The 25,554-nt window shown below is 46.7% G+C and overlaps 1 protein-coding gene across 6 annotated transcripts in view; it reads left to right on the top strand.

Annotated features, from left to right (window-relative positions):
• Positions 1-25,554, top strand: part of MRTFA (myocardin related transcription factor A) — a 138,068-nt gene that overhangs the window by 97,489 nt on the left and 15,025 nt on the right. For all 6 annotated transcript variants that reach the window (XM_049885187.1, XM_049885185.1, XM_049885188.1 and 3 more), the window contains 2 exons: positions 22,268-22,323; positions 24,490-24,565. In XM_049885187.1, coding sequence (XP_049741144.1) covers positions 22,268-22,323; positions 24,490-24,565 — 132 coding nt within the window. The remainder of the gene's footprint in view (positions 1-22,267; positions 22,324-24,489; positions 24,566-25,554) is intronic.

Below are 25,554 nucleotides of genomic sequence, written 5' to 3'. Positions count from 1 at the left end.
CTAGTCATGCCTCATTAACATAACAAAGACAACCCATCCCCAAATGTAATTAAAACCACAGGTTAGGATTTACGACACATATTTTTGGGGGACATAATTCAGTCCATAACAGGGTGCCATTTGAATCATCTCTGACTTTTTAGTTGCACCTTGTGAAAGGGTTTCTACACCCTGTTACACTTCTCCTTGTAGCAGGGCGGCTCTTAGCTGGGGTCTGGTGAGGAAGAAGCCACTTCTTCTGTAAGCTTTGCCATAGTGTTCGGGTTCCTGATAATTGGAGACAAGCGCAGTTCCGTTGTCAGGCGAGACCCTCAGGTCCTGAGGCTGGCACGGGTGACGATGTCCATAGGAGAAGCTGTTGACAGGGTTGTCCCAGGCCGGGCTCGTGGGGTGCGGAACCGCATCACTTGGGGGAAATGAAACCAGCCTTGGGATCTGGTGGAACTAAGAAATTTTGCTTTCAATGCCAGCAGCATTACAAACTAAGTAGAAACTGGAACCAGCAAGATTTTGCTCTTCGACATTTCTTTTTAAGCCATCAGCAGAGAACATAGGCTCTCCCTCTTCTTTCTTTTCTGTTTATATGCTACTGTCACCTAGAAACACCCTAATGAAGTCACAGAACTATGCCATACAACTGTTGGGTGGCTTCACAGTGGGAGGTGATGCTTCTCACCTTCACTCAATGCTGCTGACCTGCTACCCCAAACTCTCCTTCAGTCATTCATTCAAAACATTTGAGTGCTTACTATGTGCCGGTTTATATAGGAAGATAAATCCAGGTCCTGCTCTCGGGAGGTTTATATTCTATAAGGGTAAAATTTGATAAAAAACAAGGAAACGAAGATCATCTTAGAAAATGGTAAATGAAGTAAATTAACTGGTTGATTTGTTAACAAGTAATTGGAGTGAGATGGGGATCACTTTGGATAGCTGGCTTAGAAAGGCCTCTCTGAAGAGGAAATATTTCACCTGAGATCTAAGGGAGGAGGAGGAGGAGTCAGCCACTCAGCAGGAAGAGGCCCAGAGAGAGGGACAGGTAAGCTCGAGGGCCTTAGTACAGGCAAGAGCTTGGCATGTTTGAAAAACACCAAGAAAGCCAGTGTGGCTAGAGCCGTGGTGGGTGAGGGGAGAGGGGGGCAAGTTAAGATTGGCCAGGTGGGCAGGAGCCAGAACAAGGGCCTTGTCAACTGCATGATAAGGAGGTGATTTTATTTTAGGTGCGATGGGAAGACATTGAAAGCTTTTAAGCAACTGAGGACGGGATTTGCTTCATGTCATGGTAGTAGTAGGGCCAGACTTAGAACCTTATAGCAAGGTGTAAGGAAGCTAAGGCCTCTCTGTATTCTGAGCTTCAGCCTGGGAGCCCAGGTCTCAAATTCAGCTTGTGTTTACTGAAATTCACTACCAGACCATTTACCCACACCATGCTATCTTCTGCTATGGCCGTCCAGTGAGGGGTCCCCCCCACTCCAACCTTTAAAGTGTCAGATAGAGCAGATGGCTTGTGTGGTGGATCAGTAATGTGACCTGGTAGGACAAGACTCCGGACCTGCCGACGTGCAAACCTTTGTAGAGGTTGCCCAGCATCTCCGCTTACCCTTTCACCAAGGACGTTGTGTATTTAGCATTTACTTTGTACCCAGGGTGGCTGTAGATGCTGTAAGAGATTAAAGAAACATGAGGCATGGTCCCTGGCCTGAAGACATGTACAGTCTACTTGGGTAGCTAAAAATCACCCACAGGCAAGATAAAGAGCAGTTCGGTGCTGACGGTAATTCTAGCACTGGTTCTGAGCGCATCGTGCTACTTCTCAGGCTGTGTAACGTGCTCAGGGCTAAAAGCCACGTCGGGGAGGGATGCCCTGCATTCTTCTCCCTGTCTTGCATTTAATACGAGAGGCTACTGGTGATCACTGTTTAATTGGATTTATTGATTTACAGTCTCCTTGCTTAGCATTTCTTGTAGTATTCCCTGTTGTTAAGACAAATAGTGCTTAAATTATTGCAGTTATTTGCTTACATGTTTGTCCATCTGGACCATGAGCTCCTTCAGAAAGTATCTTATTTGTATTTCTGTCCCTGGTGCCTGGCACTGAATGAATGAATGAAGACAGCCAGTTGTAAAGTATGTGTGTGTGAGAGAGAGACAGGCAGACAGACAGAGACAGATACCACTCTGTTGCAGACCTGTTGGAATTCCGTGCATAGAATTTGAGTTGAAGCTCCCATCCTACTAGGAGCCAAAGTTTTAAAATTGCTCTGAATATCTAGTTGTATAGTTTTGAGTTGTTCTCTGTCTCTGTAAAGTGGGAAGAATCAACCTTCCTACAGAAAGAGAAGTGACTTGTTTCTGTGGGAACACTGAGTCTTCCCACCTACCAAGAGCCACCTTCAGCAACCAGGTAGCAAACTCTTAGATGCTGAGAGAGAATGTTGAGACTTGAGAATAGTTTTAGGTGTGACATTCTCTGGTCACCTACATACCTGGAGATACATGCATATAGTTTCCTGAGTCCCCAGAGATGAGGCTCATTTTCTCCTTGCCATCCCCAACCTGGGAGGAACTCAGCCTCCTCAGCACCACCCTGTCTCCCCTAATTCCCATGGCCATCTCCAGCATCCTCCACCTCCACACATCTCCACCACCTGCTGTCTTCCATCAGCCTTATTCCTTACCCTCCACTCTGTGTCTTTCAAAGAAAATATGAGCAGTGCTGGGCAAATCATAAATGGTCAGCAAATTGTTGTTAATTGTGGGAGGTTTGGAGACTTGAAAAAAGTAAGATCCAGTTTGAAATGCCAGCTTCCATTGCCCTCTTAGTGGCCTGAGGAGCTTCTGAAAAGAACCCTTATCTTACCTTCCTTCAAGCTGAGGGAAAAGAGCATACATCCTGCTTCATCATTTCTGTGTTTATACCTTTTATCAGTTTCTTCTCATCCTAAGCTTTTTTCCTAGCTCTGGGAAGGGGGGAAGGGGGAAACCTTCCACCTTATTTCCAGAACATTTCACACAGTTTCCATTGAGGAGCTGGTTTTAGTTCTGATATCATATCTGTAGGATGTGTTGTGTTTCAGTGGCTCTCTTGCCTTCATGTTTCTAAGTATCATTCAAAGTTGAGATGTAGTTTTTCCACAAAGTTTAGGGGATTTAGGAGGTTAAAGTGTCCCCTGGTTCCTGTGCACCTCTCTCTGCTGCTTGATGTGCTCTGTCTATGGCATCTAAATTATGAGCATAGAAGCTAGTTTCTGATATGCTGTTAAACAGGATCATTTCCCAGTATCCTTTATTCCATCATGCAAACACAACACCTCAAATCTAACACCAGCTAAACCCTACCAAATACAGGATGCCAGATAGCAAAGGATAACATATTCTAGGCCCTGAGCTTTCTCTAATGATGTATGATGCTTGACATATCTTGAGGAAGTTAAACTGGGAGAAAGGAGATGGCACAGATAGGGAGCTGGTCTTTAAATCCAAAGATGAAGACCAGGAATGGCGCCGTGTTCAGCATGAAGATCATAGAAGAGATGGGTCGTGTGTGGTACACGATGTTCTCAAACAGAGCTTCCTGTGCAGCCTTTCTCTTTGACATTTAAAGGTGTACAAGGTCATAAGGTTAAGATGAGAGTCAAGAAAAATGTTCTGGCAGAGATCTTTTGCAGTGGGATGACCTTTTAAAGGAAACCAGACAAATGAGAAAGAAGTCTCCTGTAATCTTTCTGAATGGGAGAGAAGAACCTTGTTTGTCTCTTCCTTTTCAGCCTTTTGTCATGCTATTGAGAATCCTTGAGAAAAAGCATAGAGTAGCATGTTTCTTATCCTACAATTAACCCTCAATTCCTTATTTTACCCTGTGCGAGTACTGGAGAAACTCTCGCGTCTTTGTAGACAGGTTATGAAAGAATTACTGCTGTCCTACAGATTCTCTAAGGACCTTGCTCTGTTTTCTTGCGTGAGCTCGTTTTTGTTTTCATTTTAAGTGGTGTTGCTGTATACCTAGCCCGTGCCATTGGTGATGCTTAACCTCCAAATGGCTAAGAGGATGCAAAGGGCATGAGGGCAGCATGTGTCAGGAAGAGCAGCCAGTTAGTGTCAGTCTAAGAGGCCTCTCAAACGGCCTGACCCTCGAAAGGTGCTTCAATGTGTTACTGAGTGAAAAAGTGAACAAATCAGCCAGCTAGTTTTGACTGGTTCATAGGCCTGCCAGTCGGCCCTGTGCATCTCACAGTGAAACTGGAAAGAATGGCTTCGTGTGCTGGCTTCCTACAGCTCTCTTTTTAATAAGCTTTGCCACATCTTCACTCCTAGTCGCTTCAATTCTACAATTTGATCCTTCTTTTGTCACTCTTCAGCTGTCGGTGTTTCTACGCAGAGAAATCGTGGCCCAGTTGTAGCACCCACAGCTGATGTAGTGGTGGTTTTAGTGGGCGCTAACATTAGCTGAAATCTCCTGTTCATCTGACTGTAACAGCCCCTGTACTGAGAACTTTCTTCTTCACTCTGACAGAGGGTCATTTAACACCTCAGAGTGCATTACTGTGGTCCGTTTTCCTCTGAAGATAAAATTCTTCTTAATAAAGCTTTTACTGTTTATAACTTGGGAATTAGTACTTACGTTATTCTTCCCCCTGTTGTACAAACTGGGTTTCGAGATTCTTTTTCCTGAGTACATGTAGATTAAATTCATTTTGGTAAAGCTCTTTTAAAACTAATTTTTAGTTTTTTTACCCCCGAGATGATAAACCAATCTCTTTAAGCCTCTCATTATCGTAATGAGAAAGGGGTTATGATTTAGCATTCTTCATTAATTTTAATTTAAATAGTCACATATGGCTAGTGGCTATTGGATTAAACAGTGGAGTTGTAGACCCTAACTGTACCACTTAGCAATTAAGTGACCTTGGGCAACTCAGCTTCACTTTTCTGAACTCAGTTTCCACGTCTATAAAATTGGAATAATAACCCCTCTTACCTGCCCCTCAGAGTTGGTGTGAAGATCAAATGAGATGACAGATGGTTCATGCTTTTGAAATCTAGGCAGCATGATTCTCATTTTACAAGTACAGAATGAGTATCAGGGACAGCTAGCAGCAACAACCTTCTTATGAATCTGAAGGCAGCTTTTAATATATCTCATGAAGCTCTGTGAAAGCCAGTGTTTGGGAACAGGAACTAGTTTTTAAGAAATAAAATCCTCCTTAATTTCACTTTCCTCCCTCCCTGTGAATTAAAAAACAATTGCTATAAATTATTAGAGTCAAAGAACCACTAGGCAACTAGTGGTAGGTAACTGGTTAAGATCGTTCCCCTTTCAGTCATGTATTAACAGGATGATTGTTTCGTTAGCTTGTCTTCTTCATGGTGGTGGATGTTTTCTTCTTAACCTCTCTCTCGCTCTCTCTTAAAACAAGCATACAAGTGCCTGGGTCACAAATAATGCTGCTGCTGCTGTTGTTTTCTGGGCAGCTTGTCAAGAGATAGAAATGTGTATCAGTGGGGACATGGTGGTTATTCCAGAGCAGAACTGGGTCTGGTTTGAGAGTCAACAGACATTTTTTTTTTTTTTTTAACTTTCAAAGATTTAAGTTGGCCAGATTGTAAGTTTCAAGTAAATGTCATTTGTTTTGCTTTTAAATGAAGTGTTACATTGTCAGGGACATTAGTTGCCAACGGATAGCTCATAGATTTGTGAGTTGGAGTGGGGGCCAGGGTGAGGGTAGATCTCGCCTCTCTGGCCTTGGTCCTCTCATGTTTGCTCCCGTTCCATTCGGGAGTGGCTGGAAGCTTGTGTGTGGTAGTCTCCAAACTGGTGCTCCTGTGAGCCAGAGGAGCTTGGCCACAGTGTCACTAGTGGCTCTTTCTGGTAGGAGTTGAGAAAAGGCCTCTCCTCCAAGCCCTGCAGTTCACCTGCTCCTCTAGTCTGGGCAGTGGCCTCAGGCCCGTGTTTCTTTTGATTACTCGCAGTATGTTAGTACAATCCATTTGGCTTTTTCAGATACATAAATAACTTCAGGCAAAAGAACTAGGTTTTTTTTTTTTTTTTGAAGAAACAGAAAACCGCACCTAGGAGATGATGCCTCCTCATCACAGGAATGTGACAGTTTAACTGTGGTTGAATCCCAAGTTTCAATGGCATTTGCTAAGCATTGTAGTAAAACATGTGTGTCCCAGGAATCAGGCTAACCTGATCCCTAGATCTGAAGCTAAGAGAAAATTGTGTTAGGCATGTGGCCTCAGGAATCTGCTCTTTTATCTCAGGCACAGCACTCCTGGGCGTTTGATGTTAGATCTGTGATAGATGTCAGCAGTCTTCATCCTGCCGGTGGTGTAGGGTGTGTTTCTACCTCAGTGGTCAGTGACTAGCATTAGTCGCTAACAGAACCTCCTCCTTGGCCAGTTGCTAACAAATCCTAAAATAGTTCCCTGGAGTGAGCGTACTCATTGTTGAATCCAAAGAAAACTCTGGCAGTGAACTCTGTTGAACAGATCATTAAAAGTAGTCTTCTTGATATAATTTAATATCTAAAAAGTATAGTAGGTATAAGTATAACCCCCAAACCAAACTCGTCAACGAGTTGATTCCGACTCATAGCAGCCCTATAAGAAGGAGTAGAACTGCCCCACAGAATTTTCAGGGAGTGGCTGGTGGATTCAAACTGCCAGCCTTTTGGTTCGTGGCCGAGCTCTTAACCACTTCGCCACCAGGGCTCCAGTGTAAGTATAAAAAACTCCAAACCAAACCTATGGCCATCAAGTTGATTCCGACTCATAGCAACCCTGTAGGACAGAGTGAAACTGCGCCATAGAGTTTCCAAGGAGCACCTGGTGGATTCGAACTGCCGACCTTTTGGTTAACAGCTGTAGCTTTTAACCACTGTGCTACTGGGGTTTCTGGTGTAAGTATAATAGGTATTAAATTTCATTCAATAATTGGTTCTGGAGTATCTGCGATGTTCCATCTTCTTTTAAAGATAATGAATGAAGTAGCGTAGATGATAAAGTCAGTTGTTTGGCTACTCGCTGCTTCTACTCAAATGGTACACATCCTAAAGAATCCCGTGCCCAGGGGAGACCTGACAGACTTCTGAGGATGGTGGTGGTTTAAAATTCTTCAGCCCACTGGGGTGTTATTGCAGAGGGCAAAGGCGATTTAGAGCTTGTGATTTGAGCATATTCATTATGGGCCTTCAGAAGAGGCTGGAGTGTTTTTTTCCATCTTGTTGGGCTTTACCAACGAGTATATACTGGAATGATAGTTTAGCAATCCAGAGCCTTAGATTGGGCTGTGGTGTGACAGGTAGATACAAACACAGCTGATATATATGTCAAAAAAGAAGCATGAATTGTGTGTGTGTGTTTTTTTTTGTGCTTTAGATGAAGGTTTACAGGGCAAATTAGTTTCTCATTAAATAATTAATACATGTATTGTTTTGTGACGTTGGCTGCCAATCCCAGTGACATATCAACACTCTCCCCTTCTCGACCTTGGGTTCCCCGTTTCCATTCGTTCAGCTTTCCTGTCCCCTCCTGCCTTCTTGTCCTTGCCCCCTGGGCTGGTGTGCCCATTTAGTCTTGTATACATGGTTGAGCTACGTGTATTTCATGGGCCTGTCCAACCTTTGGCTGAAGGGTGAACCTCAGGAATGACTGTAGTACTGTTTTAAAAGGGTATTCGTGGGCCACACCCTCGGGATTTCTCCAGTCTCTGTCAGACCAGTAAGTCTGGTCCTTTTTTGTGAAACTGAATTTTGTTCTACATTTTTCTCCTGTTTTGTTCAGGACCCTCTGTTGTGATGCCTGTCAGAGTAGCCTGTAGCAGTAGCCGGGCACCATCTAGTTATGCTAGGCTCAGTCTAGTGGAGGCTGTGATGGTTGTGGTCCATCAGTCAAATTGTGTTTTAAGGCCATGTTCAAAATTTTTGGCCCTTAATATGCTAATCTTTTGGAATGGCCATACCTGTTGACACTCATGTTACACAAGATCGTGTGCGGAGCTTCTCTCCCGGTGGAAACGTCCTTCACCACCATTGAGTCAAGGGTGGGAGATGCTGAAGCAGCTTGTGCTTCTGAGAAAGAAAACATTCAGTTTCCCAAGCCTTCACTTTTTTTTTTTTTTTGTGGTAAAAACATATATAACAAAACATTTGCCATTGCAGCGTTTTTACCCGTCCTGTGTAATGACATCATGTTGCACGACCGTCATCTCTGTCCCTTTCCATGTCTCCATCAGCCTTAACAGGAACTCAGTGTCCCCTCTCTCCTGCCCCTGGTCACCACTGATAAACTTTGGTTTCTATTATCTTTACCCATTCTAGATATTTCATGTATGTGGGGCCATACAGTATGTGGTGTTTTGGGACTGACTGACTTCACTTGGCGTAGTGTTTTCAAGGTTCATCACATTGTAGCATGAGCCTCCACTTGTTACATTCATTCTCCATAGTTGGCTTTCCTGCTGGTTTGGGTGGGGATGGCAGCCCAGATGCCGAAACAGGGGTAGTGGTAACCCTGAGTACCCAAACAGGATGTGTACAAAGAGCGTTTTATGACTGCTGCTTTGGATCTTTGCTCACCCAAGAATGTGTGGTCCCTTCTTCACACCCTGCCACCAAGGCTTTTCCTTTAATTCACATGAACTTCACCTTGGGTCTCATTCTCGTGATCAGACCCTGGAACTGTTGACACAACTCTTTGGTGAATGGTTTTTGTTGCAGGATATTTTCGTATGCAGGATATTTTAGTGTGTCGGCTAAAAGCAGAAAGACAAAAAATGCAAGTCAAGCCCAGTTAGCTCTCAGCTTTTGACTCCGTACATGCGCCGTTGCCTTTAGAAGGAGGATGATACAGAAAAAAAAGTTAACAGAACAATGTCTCAAGCTTAATATAGCTTCTGGCAGATGGCACAGCCCTTTCACTTTATTTAATGCAAACAGTTACCCGGGGCAGTAGTTAGTGGAATTGCCATTTTGTGGATGAGCATACTGAGGCTTATGGGGGTTATGTGACCTGCCCAAGGTCACACTGCCAGTAAAAGAGGCAGATTCATCCCAGGTCTTCTGACTTCAACCTCTGTGCTAATTCCTGAAAGTCACAGTCTAGACTGGAATTTTGTGATGATAGCCTGCAATGCTTTTACCAAAATCTCGACTTTGAAAATACTTGAAAACTGAAAACAGTGTCAGGTCAGGCAGGTGAGGCTGTGGGCGGCTGGTGAGGTGAGGTCAGAGTTGTTGGGACTGAGAGTAACGGTCGTGTTTCAGCCCACCAGTGGAATTGCTGCCAGCTCGCTGCTCTTGTCTGCTGCTTGTGAGGCCTGAAGGCTGTGGACGAGCTTCCACTTCTGTCTGAATAACCTTTGGTTGAGTTAGAGGTTCTCAGTTTCCTTTGTGTTGTGGTTTCTCCGTGGAGAACCTTACACACCCTCTCACCAGACAGTTGCCCAAGCAAGCATATGGTTTCTGGGTATTTGTAGATGCTCTAAGCTGATATAGTTTGCCCCAGGTTAAGAGCCCCTGCTCTGCCTGGACACGGAACCCTAAAAACAAACCATCTACCTAATTCTGGTGTAAACCTCACACATCAGTGACACAGCTGACCTCTGCCCTTTAGTCCCTCAGTGTGTCAGTGACCCATTTCCTGCACCGATGCCAGTGAACCTCTGTGCCCCTCACCCACTGGGTGCTCAGACCGAGGCCGGCATTTCTGTAGCTGCCTTCCATTGGGCACGGCTGCCAGGCCTCAGATAGAATCAGCAGGGGTGTGGAATCTCTCCCTCTGAACGAGGCCCTCGCCAGGGCAGGAGGAATTGGCAGGCAGTAAGCTCTGATTCTTTGACTCCCAGGAATTCATACCTTGTAGCTGCAGTGAGCCTGAAAGGGGTTCAGGAAAGAAAAACTCTTTTCCAACTTGTAGGCACCCACACAACCAGCAGAATTGAAAGTTTGACTTTGGCTCCTTGAGAAAATCCATCAAGTCCTTACCAGGGGTCCTTTTGAACCTCCCCTGGTTGTGGAGAATGAGCAGATAACACCCTCACTTTCTCATCTGCATTGTTACCACCCCTCCACCTTTTGGGCTGTGCAAGCAGTGGCTTTCCAATTTTAGTGGCATCAGAGTCACCCGAAGAGCTTACTAAAGATTAAAATTCTCAAGGCCGAGGAATCTGCATTCCAGAGAGTTGCTTGCATTCCAGAGACATTCTGATGCCAGTGGTTTCTTGACCACACTTGGATCTACTCCCCTTTCCATTTTTAGCGGTGCCCTCGGATATTGCTGTCTTCTTCTCCCCAGGAGGCTGCAGTAGAGGATAGCCCTGTCCGCAAGAGTTGATAGCAAAGCTCTAAGAGGGTGGGGTGTAGACAGCGTCTGACCCCTGCCTGAAGGCTAGGAAAAGCCCGACATGGCTGCCCCTCTCCTGGCCTTGTCAGTGGTCAGTTTGGGCAGTTAATGAACTGCCTAGAATTGTGGGACAAACTTCTGTGCTAGGGCCAAGGGATGTGGACGGAGTTCACTTTGGACGGAGTTTGATTACACAGTGACTCCCTTTTCTGGTATGCTGGCCCTTTCAAGAGACAGCTGGAGGGAAAAGGAAGGGGCGAACGTGTTCCCCCTTGGCATTTTCCAAGTTCTCCCTTCTGTCCCCTTGTCAATATTAGAGGAAAAGACAAGGCAGCGTTTATTTCCAAACGAATAGCTAGGAGAAGTCAAAATGTGAAGGATCAGATTAAAATCACAGTTGTTTGTTATTTTTTGGTGTTTTGTCACATTTTGTGGGGGGGGGGAGATACTTGATCAAGGGAGTACTTACTACCTCCCTGTCTCTCTCATGCTGAATATACGTAAATATCTAAGTTTGGGATCAAATAACCCGAGTCCAGTTAGAAAAAAACCAGTTGAGTTGAGTCTGTGTAACTCTGTGTATCAAAGTAGGACTGTGCTCCATAGGGTTTTCAGTGGCTGCTTTTTTGGAAGTAGATCACCAGGCTTTTCTTCTGAGGCACCTCTGGGTGGACTCAAACCTCCAACCTTTTGCTTAGTAGCTGAGCGCATTAACTATTTGCACCACCCACGGACTCCTCAACTCTGTTATCTTTGTTAGGTGCTGTTGAGTCGACTCTAACCTATGTGACCTTCTGTATAACAGAACAGAATGTTGCCTGGTTCTGCACCATCTCCATGATCTTTTGTTGGAGCCCATTTTTGAGGCTATTGTGTTAGTCCATCCGATTGCTCTTTTCTAGGGATTGGTCTTTCCTGGTGACGTGTCCAAAATAAGCAAGACAAAGTCTTGCCAGTTTTGCTTCTAAGGAGCACTCTGATTATATCTTCTCCTAAGACAGATTTATTCATTCTTCCGGAAGTCCACGGTATATTCAGTATTCTTCGCCAGCACAATTCAAGTGCATCAATGGAAAATACTAGGTGCGAAGAGGGTTCAACAAGGCAATTCCTAACATGCTATGCAAATGTTAGGGTGAAACAAGGAAGCTGTTTCCAGCAGATCTTTTATTTATGTTACCCTCTGAAGCCTTTTCGTCAGTGCTAAGGTTCACAGGCACCATCCTCCTTTTTTTCTGCTCCCCGTTTCATTTCCTCTAGCACCACTTCAGGGCAGAGTAGAGTCTCAAGTCCTACAAGGCCCTACATGGCTACTCCTCTCACCGAATCTCCCCCACTCTTCTTTTGTTTCCTCTGTTCCTGCCATGCTGGCCTCCTTGATGTTTCTCTGCCTTCAGCAGATTTCCACCCAGGGCCTTTGCACTTGCTGTTCTCCTTGCCTGGAAGGTTCTGCCCCACATCACTGCAGGGCTCACTCCCTTCCTCCTGCTCAAACATCACCTTACCAGAGAGCCTTTCCCTGACAACTCCATGTCAAAGTGCCCCCTGCCCCAGTCAGTCATGCCACCCATACCCTGCTTTATATTTCTTCATTGTGTAGATCACCCCCTGCTGTGGTATACGTTTACTTACTTTATGTGTCTTTCTCCACATGCATATCCTGGTGGCAAAACAGGGTCTGACACATGTGGGCTCTGAATAAATAGTTGTTGGAAGAATGAGTAACTGTTCGCACATCTGTGGTCTCTAAGGGCAGACTTACACCTCTGACTTTGCTTTCTTACCTCTGATCTACTCTTCAACCTGTCACCAGTTAGTTTCTGCCTAAGGCACTGAAGTAGCTCAGAGACCTCTGGTCACGGCCCAAGCCCGAGATTCCATCCTCTGGAAACACTGTTGAAGCCGTGTCTCCCTGACCTCCGCACTGTTACCACGTCTCTCTGTCTAGCTGCGCCTTTTTCTGGAGGCGTGCTCCCGGTACCAGTTTTGCCTCGTCTGCCTCCTGCCTCTGTGACCTCCTCAGTCCTTTCACTGGATGCTCTTCATCACCTCTCCTTAAATCCTGGAGTTCTCTGAGATTGGGCCTTGGAAGTATTCTTTCTCTACGTATGATGTCACATTGTCCCTAGATGATGTTATCTGTCATCGGACCTTCCTCCTAACACACGCACACAGACACACCTTAATAGGATGTCTCAAAAGCAACTTGTATTTGGCATGTCCAAAACTGAACACAATCTCTGTCACCCCGTCCCAGGTTTACCAGTTGCTGTCAAGTTGATTCTAACTCATGGTGACACCTTGTGTGTCAGAGTAGAACTGTGCTCCATAGGGTTTTTGGTGGCTGATTTTTTGGGAGTATATTGCCAGGCCTTTCTTCTGAGGTGCTTTTGGGTAGACTCAAACCTCTCTTCTCTTGGTTTGCGTCTCCCAGGGACTCCATCCCAAGTTACTCCCCCTGTATCCTCTGTCTGGGAGTGTTAATAGCGTAGTCATTCACCTAGGTACTCCATTTTGTTCTTCTAAGTAGATCTCTTGATCACTACCAGAATGATTTTGTACAAATAAAATTCTCACTATTTTGCTATCCCCCGTTTAATAATTAATTCTGGCAAGGATCATCAATAGATGCTATAACCGTTAGTTAAATGATTATAGGTAACAAGATTTTCACAGGGTCTCAAAGTGTCACCCCACAGACTACATATTACTTAGAAAAAGGGGACAGTGCTACCATTAAGATGGGGGAAATCTGGTGTCACTCTTTAAACTTTCAGACTCATTGGCGATTGGACAACCTGATGTTATGTACCTCTTGATGCTAAGAAGTACACACCATCTATGTAGTCTTCTTGCCAAGTGCAGACTGTAGGACATTCTGCAGGATGACCAGCTTGAATAATTAAGTTAGTATCATGAAAAACAACAGCAGGCAGGGGGACTGTTCTAGACCGTGAGACTAAATAGACAACAGCCAAATGCTGGGCATGACACTTGATGATATGGTGGATTGGGGGAAATCCAGATAGCTATAAAAGACATTTTTGGGAGCAATTGAGAAAATTTAAATATGGACTGTAAATTAGATTATATTATGAATGTTAATTTTCTTGGGTGTAATAAAGATAGTTATGTTAGAGAATGTCCTTATTCTTAGGAAACGATTGCCGAGAAATCAGAGGCCAAGTGTCATGATTATCTGCAGCCTACTTTCAAGTAATTCCATAAACAAAGTAAATGTGTGTGTGAATGAGAGCGTGATAGAAACAAATATGCCCAGAACATAACTGGTAAATCTAGATCAGAGTTATGGGGCTGCTCATTATTTATTCTTTCAGTGATTTTGTAAGCTTGAGAAGTTCAAAGTTAAAAGGCGTGGCAATAAAGGGGAGGATGTGAGTGTAGATAGGAGTCCCTGGGTGGCACGAACAGTGAAGCACTTGACTATTTAACCAAAAGGTTGGTGGTTCAGGCCTACCCAGAGGCCCCTCAGAAGATAAACCTAGCGATCTGCATCCAAAAGGTCACAACCCTGAAAACCCTATAGAGCCGTTCTCGTCTGCATACAAGGCGCCACCATGAATCAAAATCTACTCAACTGTAACTGGTTTGGTTTGAGTTTTTGGTGAGTGCAGAGAGATGAAATGAATACATTCCAATTGTCAGGTGTGCTGCTCATTTTATTTTTTTAACAGAAAACATCAAGTTGGGAATGATCTCCTCTACCCTCCTTCCACCTCCCTCCTCCTTTCGGTTCTGATGATGTTACTCCCTGGGTTAAAACCCTTTAGTCTCCTAAGGACCTCGGAATATAGTCCTTAATAGCACTTGAAAAATATTGTCCACCTTCTTCTGGCTGCCATGGTTTCTGATGAGAAATCTGCTGTCACTGAATTGTCTTTCCACATAGGTAAGATGTTATTTTTCTCTGACTGCTTGCAAGGTTTTTTCTTTGTGTTTAGTTCTGACGTTTAATTATGGTGTATCTTGGTGTGAACTTCTTTGGATTTATCTTGTTTGGGATTCACTTAGCTTCTTGAATTTGTAGGTTTGTTTCTCTTGCCCAATTTTGGATGTTTTCAGCCTTCTTTCTCCTTTCCTTCTGGGACTCCAGTGATAAAATGTTAGATTTTTTTGTTGTTGTTGTTATAGTCTACACCTCCCTGAATCTCAGTTCTTTATTTTTTTCCGTCTATTTTCTTTCTGTTATTCAGACAGGGTAATTTCTTTTGTTCTGCCTTCCAGTTCACTGCTTCTTTTCTTTGTTCTCTCCATTCTGTGGTTAAGCTTATCCATTTAGCTTTTTATTTTAGTTACGGTATTTTTTAGTTCTAAAATTTCCATTAATTCATAAGTATGTCTTCTGCTTCTCCACTGAGATCTTGTATTTCTTTGCTGAGGGTTTCTATTTTATTTTTTGTATGTTTGTAACTGTTAATTGAAGCATTTTTTTTTATCATGGCTGCTTTAAAGTCTTTGTCAGGTAATTCTCACATCTCTATCATCTTGATCTTGGCGTCCTTTTTTCATTCAGTTTTAGATCTGCCTGGTTCTTGGTGTAACAAGTTATTTTCAATTAAAACATGGGCATTTTCATAATATGAGATTCTGGATTTTGTTAAGCCTTCGGTTTAGCTGGCTCACTGTGGTACGGCCTCATTTCTGTCAGGTGGAGGTAGAAGTTCAGCTTCCCCACTCAGCATCCATGGACACCTGAGTGGGAGTGGGAGAGGGACAGCTTGTTACTGCTGGAGAGGGTTTAAGTCCGGCTTCCCACGTGGTCTCCACTGACACTGTGGTGGGGGTGGCCTCGTCACCACTCAGCAGTGGTCAAAGTCATGACTCCTCTGGCCCCACCCTAGTCGGGGAGAGGGAGGGCTGCTTCCTTACTGTAGGTGGGGGTGCAAGTTCAGGCTTCCCACGGAGTCGTCACTTGCTCTGTGGGCCAGCAGGGTGAAAGTCCTACCTGGCCTTCACCAACACCACCCCAGCAGGGTGTTCAGGCACCCCTTTAGAGCTTTGTGAGGGTGGAAGTCTAGATGCCCCATGTGGCCTTTGCTGGCTTGGGTGGCACTACAGTTTCTTCTGTGTTGTTTGGCTGGAGTAGATCGGTTATTGTCTAAAAGTTTTTTGCCCTGCTAGGCTGCTACTTCCCTGGTCCTTTGGCTAAAGAGAGCAGGCGTTGGTTAGAACTTTTTTTGTTTGCATCTCGTGGCATTTCTGGGTTGCTAGTTTCTTCAGTTCCAAGTCTGGGCTATATGAGGCAAAAAAAAAAAACAAAAAAAAACCAGGGAACCATGATGTTCCTTTTGTGTCCCAAGGTCCCAAAGTCTGCCTTCTTCTCTCCACTTTTCAGAGTCCTCTTACGTTTGTTTTATATACTATATCCTGGGTTTTTTAGTGGGAAGAATAGAAAAAAGTAAGTCAATGCCATTTTCCTGGAAGCAGAAATCCCTGCACATTTAATGCTCTTATGGGCTGGGTCTTCCAGCCACACGGTCCCTACATGAACTCTCGTTTGACCGTATCAAACCACTGGTAGTTCCTTGAACTTGCCTCACTCTTTTGTACCCTCATGCTTCTGCTCGTGCTCTTTCTCAGCCTCGCGTGACCCCTCCCACTTGTCTGCTTGCAGGGCCCCCACCCAGCTCGTTTAGATTTTTCTCTGTGAAATCTGCCTGGACAATCACACCCCCTGCCCTGGCTGAGTTTTGCTGTTTCTGTGCTTTGTAGCACCTTAAATTACTTCCCCTGTTGAACTTGCAGCTTGTGTTGCAGTTATTTATCTTCTTCCTCGACCAGATCATGAGTTCTTTCTGAGGGCTGGGACCTTGGCTTGTATATCCGTGAATCTTCAGTAGCTAGCATAGGATTTATTCATGTTTGGTTTGGTTTGGTTGGACTGGATGGATGGATGGGTGGATGGGTGGGTGGGTGGATGGGTGGGTGGACACTTGTCTAGTTGCCCACCTGGCTTGTTAGTGTGTTCATTCTCTCACACACAGACAGCCCCCCTTAATGCACTGCATGTGTGCCCCCTGCTTCTCCAGTGGAAACAGAAACCCAACAGGTTTGCCTGAAAGAAAGCCGACTTAGACCACGGCACTCCAGAATCTCTATAAGATGTGCTTTGCTTATAGCCTCTGAGTTCCTGTCAATACAAAATTGCTGGTGAGCTTCTGGCCTGTTATCTTCTCAAGGCTGGGAACCATCTTGGTAATTGTAAAAAAAAATCCAGTGCCGTCGAGTCGATTCTGACTCATAGCAACCCTGTAGGACAGAATAGAACTGCCCCACAGAGTTTCCATGGAGCGTCTGGTGGATTCGAACTGTCGACCTCTTGGGTAGCAGCCGTAGTACTTAACCACTATGCCATCAGGGTAATTGTAAGCACCTAATAAAGTGACATGCAGACCCAAGCACCTCATAAACACTCTTTAATGATAATGATGAGGAAATGAGGCTTAATGGCTAACTGCTGTGCTCACCCGCTGAGAGGTGTCCAGAGCTGCTCCGCAGGGACGCCAGAAGGCAACTTTGACTTGACTGTGTGTTTAAGGAAACCAGGTGATGGTGGGGGAAGCACTGGCTTCTGTCCTGAGTGAATGGCATAGGTTGACTTGTCACGGTGCTCATACTGACTGCTGAGTGCTAGATTAGCTCATGCCAGGTCTGATCCTGGGACTTCTACACAGTAAGCTGCAAAGTCCTGCAGACACACACTGAACAAGGCAGTGGTGCTCCTTGTATATGAAAAAAGAATAAAAGGATGCAGTTTTTCTCTCTTTATTGCTTTAATTCACAAATGACTGCATTTAATTAAGGCCGCAAATGCATAAGGGGAGAAAGAAAATGGGTGAAGATGGAGAGAGAGAGCAGAGCACAGATTGGTGGTCACAGCCAGGCAGGGCTGCTCCCGCATCACGAGCTGAAACTGATGAAGGGCGCCACACCTTTTAGCCACTTCTTTTGATTTCCACGAGAGGCTTGGTTATTTGTCCTTTTCAGTGCCTGTTGAACATGCCTTTTATTCACTCGGCTGTACAAGTGTTCCAGCAGAACCAGCTCCCAGAGGATGGCAGTGAAGGATCAAGACCTGCCCCTGACACAGCACCTAGCTATTTCTGTAGGCACACACAAGGAGCCCTGGTGGCAGAGTGGTTAAAGCGCTCGCCTGCTAACCGAAAAGTCAGCGAGCTGCACCCACCAGCCGTTGCTGGAGAGAAAGACATCACAGTCTGCTCCCGTAAAGATTACAGCCTTGGAAACCCTATGGGCAGTTCTCTTCCATCCTGTGGGGTCCCTATGAGTCGAAACTGACTCGACAGCACACAACAGCGTAGACACACATAGTTCTTTGTCTTCATTGGGAGCTGCTTTTTTCCAGAGACTGCCTTCTAGGAGTTTCTGGGAAAATGAAATTTCTCAGTGAGTAATATCCTGACTCCTACTGGCAAAGCCATTAAGGCAGTGAGGAGGAAGAGGAGCAGCAGGAGGGTGGCCCAAGATGAATATAGCCCTTCCGTGTTGGACACACAGATGGGTTAACTGTGACTTTTGTGTTTTTCCACAGTTGTTGCTGTGTGTCATCAAATTGATTTCAACTCACAACAACCCATATGACAGAATGGAACTGCCCCATAAGGTTTCCTAGGCTGTAATCTTTACGGGAGCAGATCACCAGATCCTTTCTCCTGTGGAGCTGCTGGTGGGTTCAAACTGCTGACCTTTCAGTTAGCAGCCGAGCGTGTAACCATTGCATCACCAGCAGGCCTTTGAACTGGTTTGTTCAGGTTCAAACCCCTGCTGAGAATTTGCATTTCTAACCAGTTCCCAGCTGATAACTTGTATTTCCACTCCCAGATATACTGAATCAGAATCCACATTTTAACACGATCCCCTGGTGATTCTTACGTATAACTTCCCCGGGGACTTGTTAGAAATGTGAATTCTCAGCAGGAGTTCAAATCGGAACAAACCAGGTTTAAAGCCCTGGCCACCAGGGCTTCTTTTTCCACAACTAGCAGAGGCCTAAACTTTAAAGCCATTTTCTGCTTTGGTCTGCATCCTTGTGTCTCATCCCTGCAGCTTGGAAGCTTGAGGCGCTTTGCCTAATAACAGTACCATTCGCTCCTACATCAGGAAAGCCCAGGGCTCACCTGCAGCACCCTTCCTTCTACTGTGCTAGCTGGGTTACTGTCCGCAGTTGTGGGTTTAACAAGCTGGGCTGGACATTAAGCAGGAGGGTCCTCACTTCCCAAACCCCGGTGTGCCGAGAGCCCTTGCATCCCCAGGTCCAGTCTCCCCAGGTGGACCGGAGAAGGAAGTCCTGACAGAAACCGGAAGGAAGAGAGGCCATGGCTCCCTCCTCCTTCCAGCCATCAGAAGTGGCTATTAAAATTGTCAAACCTGCCACATGAGAGCAGGATTCAAAACGGGGAAAGAGCAGCACAAACTGAGTTGGGATCCTCAGGGAGTGGGAGAAACCGACATTGTCGAAAGGTTTACACAAAGGAAGAAAGGAAGAGAGAACTAGACCTGGGTCGGGTCCAGTTCATCCACTCGAACGACCTGACAGGTTATGCTTCTCATTCGGCATTAGTTTCATCATCTATAAAACAGGAATCAAAGGCCCTTTTTCCTGGCTGTTAAGATGATTCAGTGTGATGTTGTTGGTATTATTGTTACTATAAAATGAACCAGGCTTTTGGGATTGGTAATTACCACCTTGCCTTCTTTCCTTCGTCCTCGTTTCTGGGTCTCTTGACCAGTCAGTCCCTGACCACCTAATGAGTTCCTCTGGCCTTCTCGTCCCCTCCCTGCTTTTCTCTTAGTGTCAGTGCTAAAGGCCGCCCCTTAGCTCCACGTTGAGCCCCAGGTTCCTAACCGTGGCTCTGTGTGCCCGTAGCCACTTTGAGGCCCTCACCTGAGCCGTCCTCACACCGGTTCAGTGCTGTGGGCAAGCTGACCTTTCCACGTTACCTGGGCTCAATCTGCATCTACGCAGTGCGTGTAACTGAGGCCACTTTGCTTTGCCATCCGCTCATTTCCTTCTTCTCTATTCTGTAAAGTTACACCACCCCAGAGGGGCAGGAAGAACTCTGGCTTGAGGGTGAGGCAGAATGAGGTTGTAATCCTAACTGCCACTTACTAGCCTAGCCTACGCCTGTCCTCATCTGTAAAATGGAGTATTACCTACCACGTGAAATTACTAGGAATTTTAATCACTAACATCTTTAAAACTTCTAGAACAGTGCCTGCCACATAAGTAGACACCTCGATAAATAGTAGTCTCTTCCTTCCTGTTACATGAAAATTGCCCTAACTCAGTGGGACCGGGTAGGAATCCACGTTCTGTAACCAGGTGCACTGTGCTTTGTGCGTGAAAATGATGTATAACCCCCTCCCGTCAAGAAACTCTGTGCTTTGTGAGTTGTTTTTCCGAAAGTTGGATTTGTGCCTTACCTCTTGGAATACCTAACGTGAGTTGTTGAGGCAGCAAGCCAGCCAGAGTTTTAAACAAATAATCTGTGGCCTGTGTGGGAATCGAACCGATGATCCAATCAAATCATTGTTTGAGGACCAAAAAAAAAAACCCAAACCCACTGCCAGCAAGTCATGTCCGATTCCTGGTGACCCCATGTGTTTCAGAGTAGAACTGCACTCCATAGGGTTTTCAATGGCTGTAATCTTGTGGAAGTAGACTGCCAGGCCTTTCTTCTGCAGCAGCCTTTGGGTTTCAGCACAGACCGTTCGTGCCACTCGCCTCAGACACCTTGGTGAGTGCACCCCCTGGTTCAGAGCACTTTCAGTCTCATTGGTTCTTTCAGGAGTTCTGGGAGCTGGGCAGATCCTCTCTCTACAGAAAAAGAAAATGAGACCCAGAGAGCAGCCATACCCAGTGTCACACCAAAAGCGCTTGGTAGAAGCCAGGAGTGGAACACAAATCCCTTGACTCTCTATCCAAGTTTTGATGGGAGCCAGAACCCTGGCTGTTCAAATGAACAAACGTCTAGAGCTCTAGCACAGAATCTTCCAGGTCTAGGGCACACGTTTTATTATTTGCTTATACCTTACCCATTCCCTTCGAGTCGATTCAGACTCACAGCAGCCCTATAGGACAGAAACCCACGGGTTTTCCAGGGAGTGGCTGATGGATTCAAACCGCTGACCTTTGCGGTTAGCCGCTGTAGCTCTTAACCCCTGCACCACCATGTATAAACTGTTCATCATTTCACTGGTTCAGTGAATATTTATTGAGTGTGTGCTGTGCCTGTTGGAGCTTAAATTTGAGTGGTAGGAACTGACAGTAAACATAGAGAAAAATGTACAGTGTGGCTGTGAGAATGTCAGACGGTGACGAGTGCTCTAGAGAAGGGTGAGGCAGATCGGAGCCGGGTGGGGCGGGCACGGAGGCTTCCTCGGGATTCTCTGTACTGTTGTCTCAGCCACGGGAAAAGCCCTTCGAGAGCCAGGTGTTCATCCGCTGCTGGTCCAGCACACCTGTACAGGTTCCTGTGCTTCATGGCTTCTGAAGGTTGATTTTGGAGTTCAGCCAGCTTTACACACAGTCTAAGTAGGTGCAGGGTTGTCTGCTTTCCCGGTGAAATGCCCAAGGCCGCCCCCCTGAGAGCTTGGCCGGCCCTGCTAGTGTCTGGGCATACCGCTGGCGGCTGGGGAGGAACTCTGGACTGGTTTTCCTTAGAGATTATTTGTTAAATGTAGAGCGCCCCCTGCCGTTAGAAGATGGAACGGGCTCCAAGCAGAGCCTTTAAGACTGCAGTTGTTTTATTATGTGATTAAAAAAAAATTTTTTTTTTTTAAATACTGATGGCACATTTCTTCTGGGACTGCTGTTGCTGAGGCCCAGCCCACTGGGGGGAGAGGAAGCACAGGGCCCCAGGCAGGATAGGGCCCTATCTATGCTCTTGCTACTTTTAGCGGCTCCTTAGCCCCGCGCTCACACCACAGCCGTCAGCCGGCAGAAATTATCTCTGTACACAGTTTCACAGCTGCTCTGAAGGTGGAGGGCGGCAGAAGTGAAACCAACCACGGTGTTGTCAATTTCTCTTATTGCCATTGTTCCCTACTTGGAGCGAGTCAGGCCTTTCCCCACATCCTCAGGTCCCAAATCATCATTGGTCCTCACAGCCGAGGTTTTGACGAAAGGAGACTGACCCTCTCTTCACAGTACAGCATTTGTGGAGGACCCTGGCTTGGCCCTTCCTCTCTGTGCTGTTTGCTGGTATTGAGTGCTGTGGTGTAGGTGGCAGTGTCCCCAGAGCAGAGGCGATCCCCTGACCAGGCCGCGGTGAACCTGTCCTGTCGGCGGCCCATCGTGTATGTTCACCAGGGTTCTTCAGTCCTTCCAGATGAAATTCAAGTTAATTTTAGTAGTCCTATTAATATCGGCTTTATTAATATCGGCTGAGTGAGGAGGGAAACAGTACCTGAAAGGACAGGAGTCTTTTTGGTTTAGCTGCCCCATTAGAACAGCTCTGGTCACTTTATGGTTCCTAGTGAGGTTTGAGAAGGAAGGTGCCCCTGCTGTGCTGTTCTGCTCCTCCTCAGCACCCAGCAGGCCAGTGCCGTGGGAGGCTGACCGATGAGGCTGTGCAGTGCACGGTCTCGGGACAGGGCCAGGGTGGTTTTAAAGTTGTAGTTCATGAGTGTGCTTTATAGCGCCCACACTTAGGCAGGGACTGCTCCCATTAGGATTCATAAAGTAACCCAAACTGATTTAGTGGGGCAATGATTGCATAGAGACATGCTTACTCAGGTGCCGTTTCCCCTTGACTGCAGCTTATATTAATAGTACTGCTAAAATTAACTTGAATTTAAGATGCCTCCTGACCGTAAGTTGTAGCACTGACATGATGCTTCACTGTGAAGTAACTCTCTTAAACGGCTTTTCTCCCAACAGCTTTGAAAAGTCCAGCTGCATTTCATGAGCAGAGAAGGAGCTTGGAGCGGGCCAGGGTAAGGACCTTTTTCTCCAAGGACCTGCAGAGAGCATTCCTGGAGCTCACTGCGTTGCTGGCTCTGTTTCCCTTCAGTAGCTGGCATTAGGCTTAGGCCTAGCCTCACAGTTCAGACTAGAACCTTCATCTCCACCCCAGGCATCTTCCAGGGTAATCATATGGAATGGGACCAGAATGAGTTTTCTCCTTCGGCACATTTAGGGTAACGGAGTGACCACCCACTCCTTCTTCCCCTGAGCCTTGCTTTGAGACCACTGGAATTTCCCCACCCTTAATTCCACTAAACCTTTTGTAGATGCTAGCCTGCAAGCACCAGCCATGGGACAGTTTGCCTAGCGGTGGCCCCTTTGTGTCCAGGGCTGCACTGCCCACACCTCCGGGGGGCAGGAAACCTGACCAGACTCCATCTGCCTCGAGCAGCTCCGGGTTTGCTTTCAGTCTTTGGAAAGCAGAAGCTGGGCTCTGCTCGGACCCCAGGTTTCATGCTGCAGCACCTCAATTGCAGCCACTCCCACGCTGGGGTTTCAGTTCCCCCAGGGAGCTCTGGGGAATATTCTGCTGCCCAGTGTGGGAGGAGATGGGGAAGTCACCAGAACATGCATCCCCTCCGACCCTCTTCACTTTTTTCTTTTACATAAAAGACAGGGATGAGAAGCACCCCAGACAGAAGATTGGCGGCCGTAGCTCCCTGAAGACCCGCAACTCTTTCAGAGATTCCAAAATATTTACCTCCAAGACTTTTCTTACATTCTTCTATTTTATTTTAATCTGCCTTAGAAAGTCATGATTAATGCTTAGAGGGAGTGGGAAGAATGAGGTCATAGGTACTGGGAGCCAGAGCAGTAACCGACGGCACGGTTTGAGAGTGCCAGGGCCCTGAAGAACAGAGGGGGAAAGGAATGGCATTGCCTGTGCTGCCACAGCCCATCCCACGACTTGGCACCGTCCTTGACTGCTTCTCAGAGAGGTGGAGAGCAAATACTATCTAATGACAACAGCTCCTGTTGTATCGAGCACTTTCACGTGCTGGTTACATCCGTTAGGTGCAGCTAAGAGAGGCTAACTAACTTGTCCAGCTAGTAAGTGGCAAAGCTGGGTGGGACTCAGACCATGGCCTGTGGACTCCAGATGTTTTCTTAATCACAGCTGGATTCTGCCTCAACTGTGGCCCCTGTTTAGAGCTCAGACAGCTTAGAAAATAGGCCCCGTTCTGGTGTCCATGAAGACTGCAGCAGCCCAGGCAGTAGTGCTGCCCACTGCAGATTGGGGTGGGAGACCCAGCACCCATAGCCCCTTGAACCTGTCGCTGGAGAGCACAGAGCTGCCCCTCAGGGCCCCGCAGCAGCAGGAGGCCGGGGTGAGGGCCCAGCCTCACCTGGACCGCATGCAGCGTGCTCTGAGTGTTATCTTCTATTGTGTGTATCCTGCGCTGGTCTTGACCCGGTGCTGGGGGACCTGTGGTTTGAGAAATGCTGCTGCAGACTTCAGAGCGCAGGCTCTAGAGTCAGACAGGTCTGGCCTCAGATACACCTTGCAGCACCAGCCCTGGGCAGTCGTGGCTCTGTGACCGTTAAGGGGATGGTTTAGTTCACCTGGAGCCTAATAAATGAGGAAATGAGGACACTGGACTTGGAGGAACTAGTGCCGCGACACCATGTATCAGAAGGAGTGTTCCATTTGGTAGCCATTCAGAATGAGTGAACAGCACTCCATGAGGTCGTGCGATGCAAAATTTTTAAAAACAGGATACAAAATTATATTCACTGTGATTATAGCACTGTAAAAGTAAACCTATCTGCATGAAAGAATGGCTAGAAACAGATACCCATAGACTCACGGGGGATCATTTGTCGATTGTTTTACTTCTAATTTTCTAAAGCTTTTTTGATGAACATACATTACTTTTATGATAGGAAAAAATAACAGACATTTTAAAGGGAGTCGCCGTCCAGCCTCAGAGAGACAAATGGCCTTGAAAGATGGCTGGGGCCTCCCTGGGCTGCACCTGCCCCCCTTCCTGCCTCAGGACCTTGCGGTCACAGGCGGAGGCCATGGGGGCTCAGAGGTGACTAGCAGCGTCCACAACAGCCAAGGTTGCGTCAGGGGTCCTGTCCATGCCACACGCCGGTGGATCTGAGAGCTTCCCCATGTGTTTTTTCTGTAGACTGAGGACTATCTGAAGCGGAAGATTCGTTCCCGGCCAGAGAGATCGGAGCTGGTCAGGATGCACATTTTGGAAGGTATGTCAGATTGAAAACGCTTCTTCGTCTAAACCCTCGTTCTTGCTGTCTGCACCACGGCACCACTCACAGTTCTTCCTCCCTCCTCCTTGTCACCCTCGTTGCTGTTGGCAGCGGAGATGGTGGGGTCCTAACCAAGTCCAGCAGCAATGCTGTGGTGGCCTCCTCTGCTCCAGGGAACGCCAGACATACGTGGTCACCCTCCCTGGGCTTGGCATGGCTTTTTCTTCTGTGGCCATTTGGTGACCCAAGACCTCATCAGCCTCGCTGTGGAGTCTCTTCTCTCTCCCAGGGCACATCCCTTTCTCTCCTCCAGAATCCATTTTAACAATGCATTTATTAATGGCGGGTTCATGACATTACGCCTTTGTGAAAACCCATAGAACTACACCACACAAAAGAGTCAACAGAAAAGTGCGTTTACTTTCTCTTTTTCATTCATTCATTTGTTCTCATTCACTCACTCAGGGTCTTTGAAACCTGTGAGGTATAAGTAAGGTCACTTAGACGTGCCTCACCCGCCCCAGCCTCACACGGCCTTCCACGTTTCTAGTGTAGGCAGCAGCAGCGTGCATCCATCCATTTCTCGTTTGTTTAGTTTTGCACGTTTGGGGCTGAAAGAGACCTTTCCTGGTCTGAGCCCTATGTGCAGATGAGGACAAAAGAGCAGGCGGTGCATCGCCCCCGGTCACACAGCAAGCTCACGGCAGAGTGGAGCCCACTCAGCCGGCTGCTGCTTGCTCAGCTCTGCATTGCCACCCCAGAAAGTCCTTGGGGCTGGCCTGCGCTAGTGACCACTGTCGTGTGTGACTGCACACTGCCACGGCAGGGCCCCTTCTTTTGTTTTTGCGGAACTTCAGGCCAGGCCAGCCTTCTCCGCCTGGGATGAGCCTCATCTGATGGGTCTGCGCCTTCTCGGGACGGGAGGAGAGCTGCTCAGAGTCCCCAGGGCAGAACCAGGTCTCCTCACGCACCTCCTTCTCTCGCAC

This window comes from Elephas maximus, chromosome 4 (assembly GCF_024166365.1).
Source record: "Elephas maximus indicus isolate mEleMax1 chromosome 4, mEleMax1 primary haplotype, whole genome shotgun sequence".
NCBI lineage: Eukaryota > Metazoa > Chordata > Mammalia > Proboscidea > Elephantidae > Elephas > Elephas maximus.
Note: the sequence above shows the minus strand (reverse complement) of the source record. Positions and strands in the feature narration are given on the sequence as shown.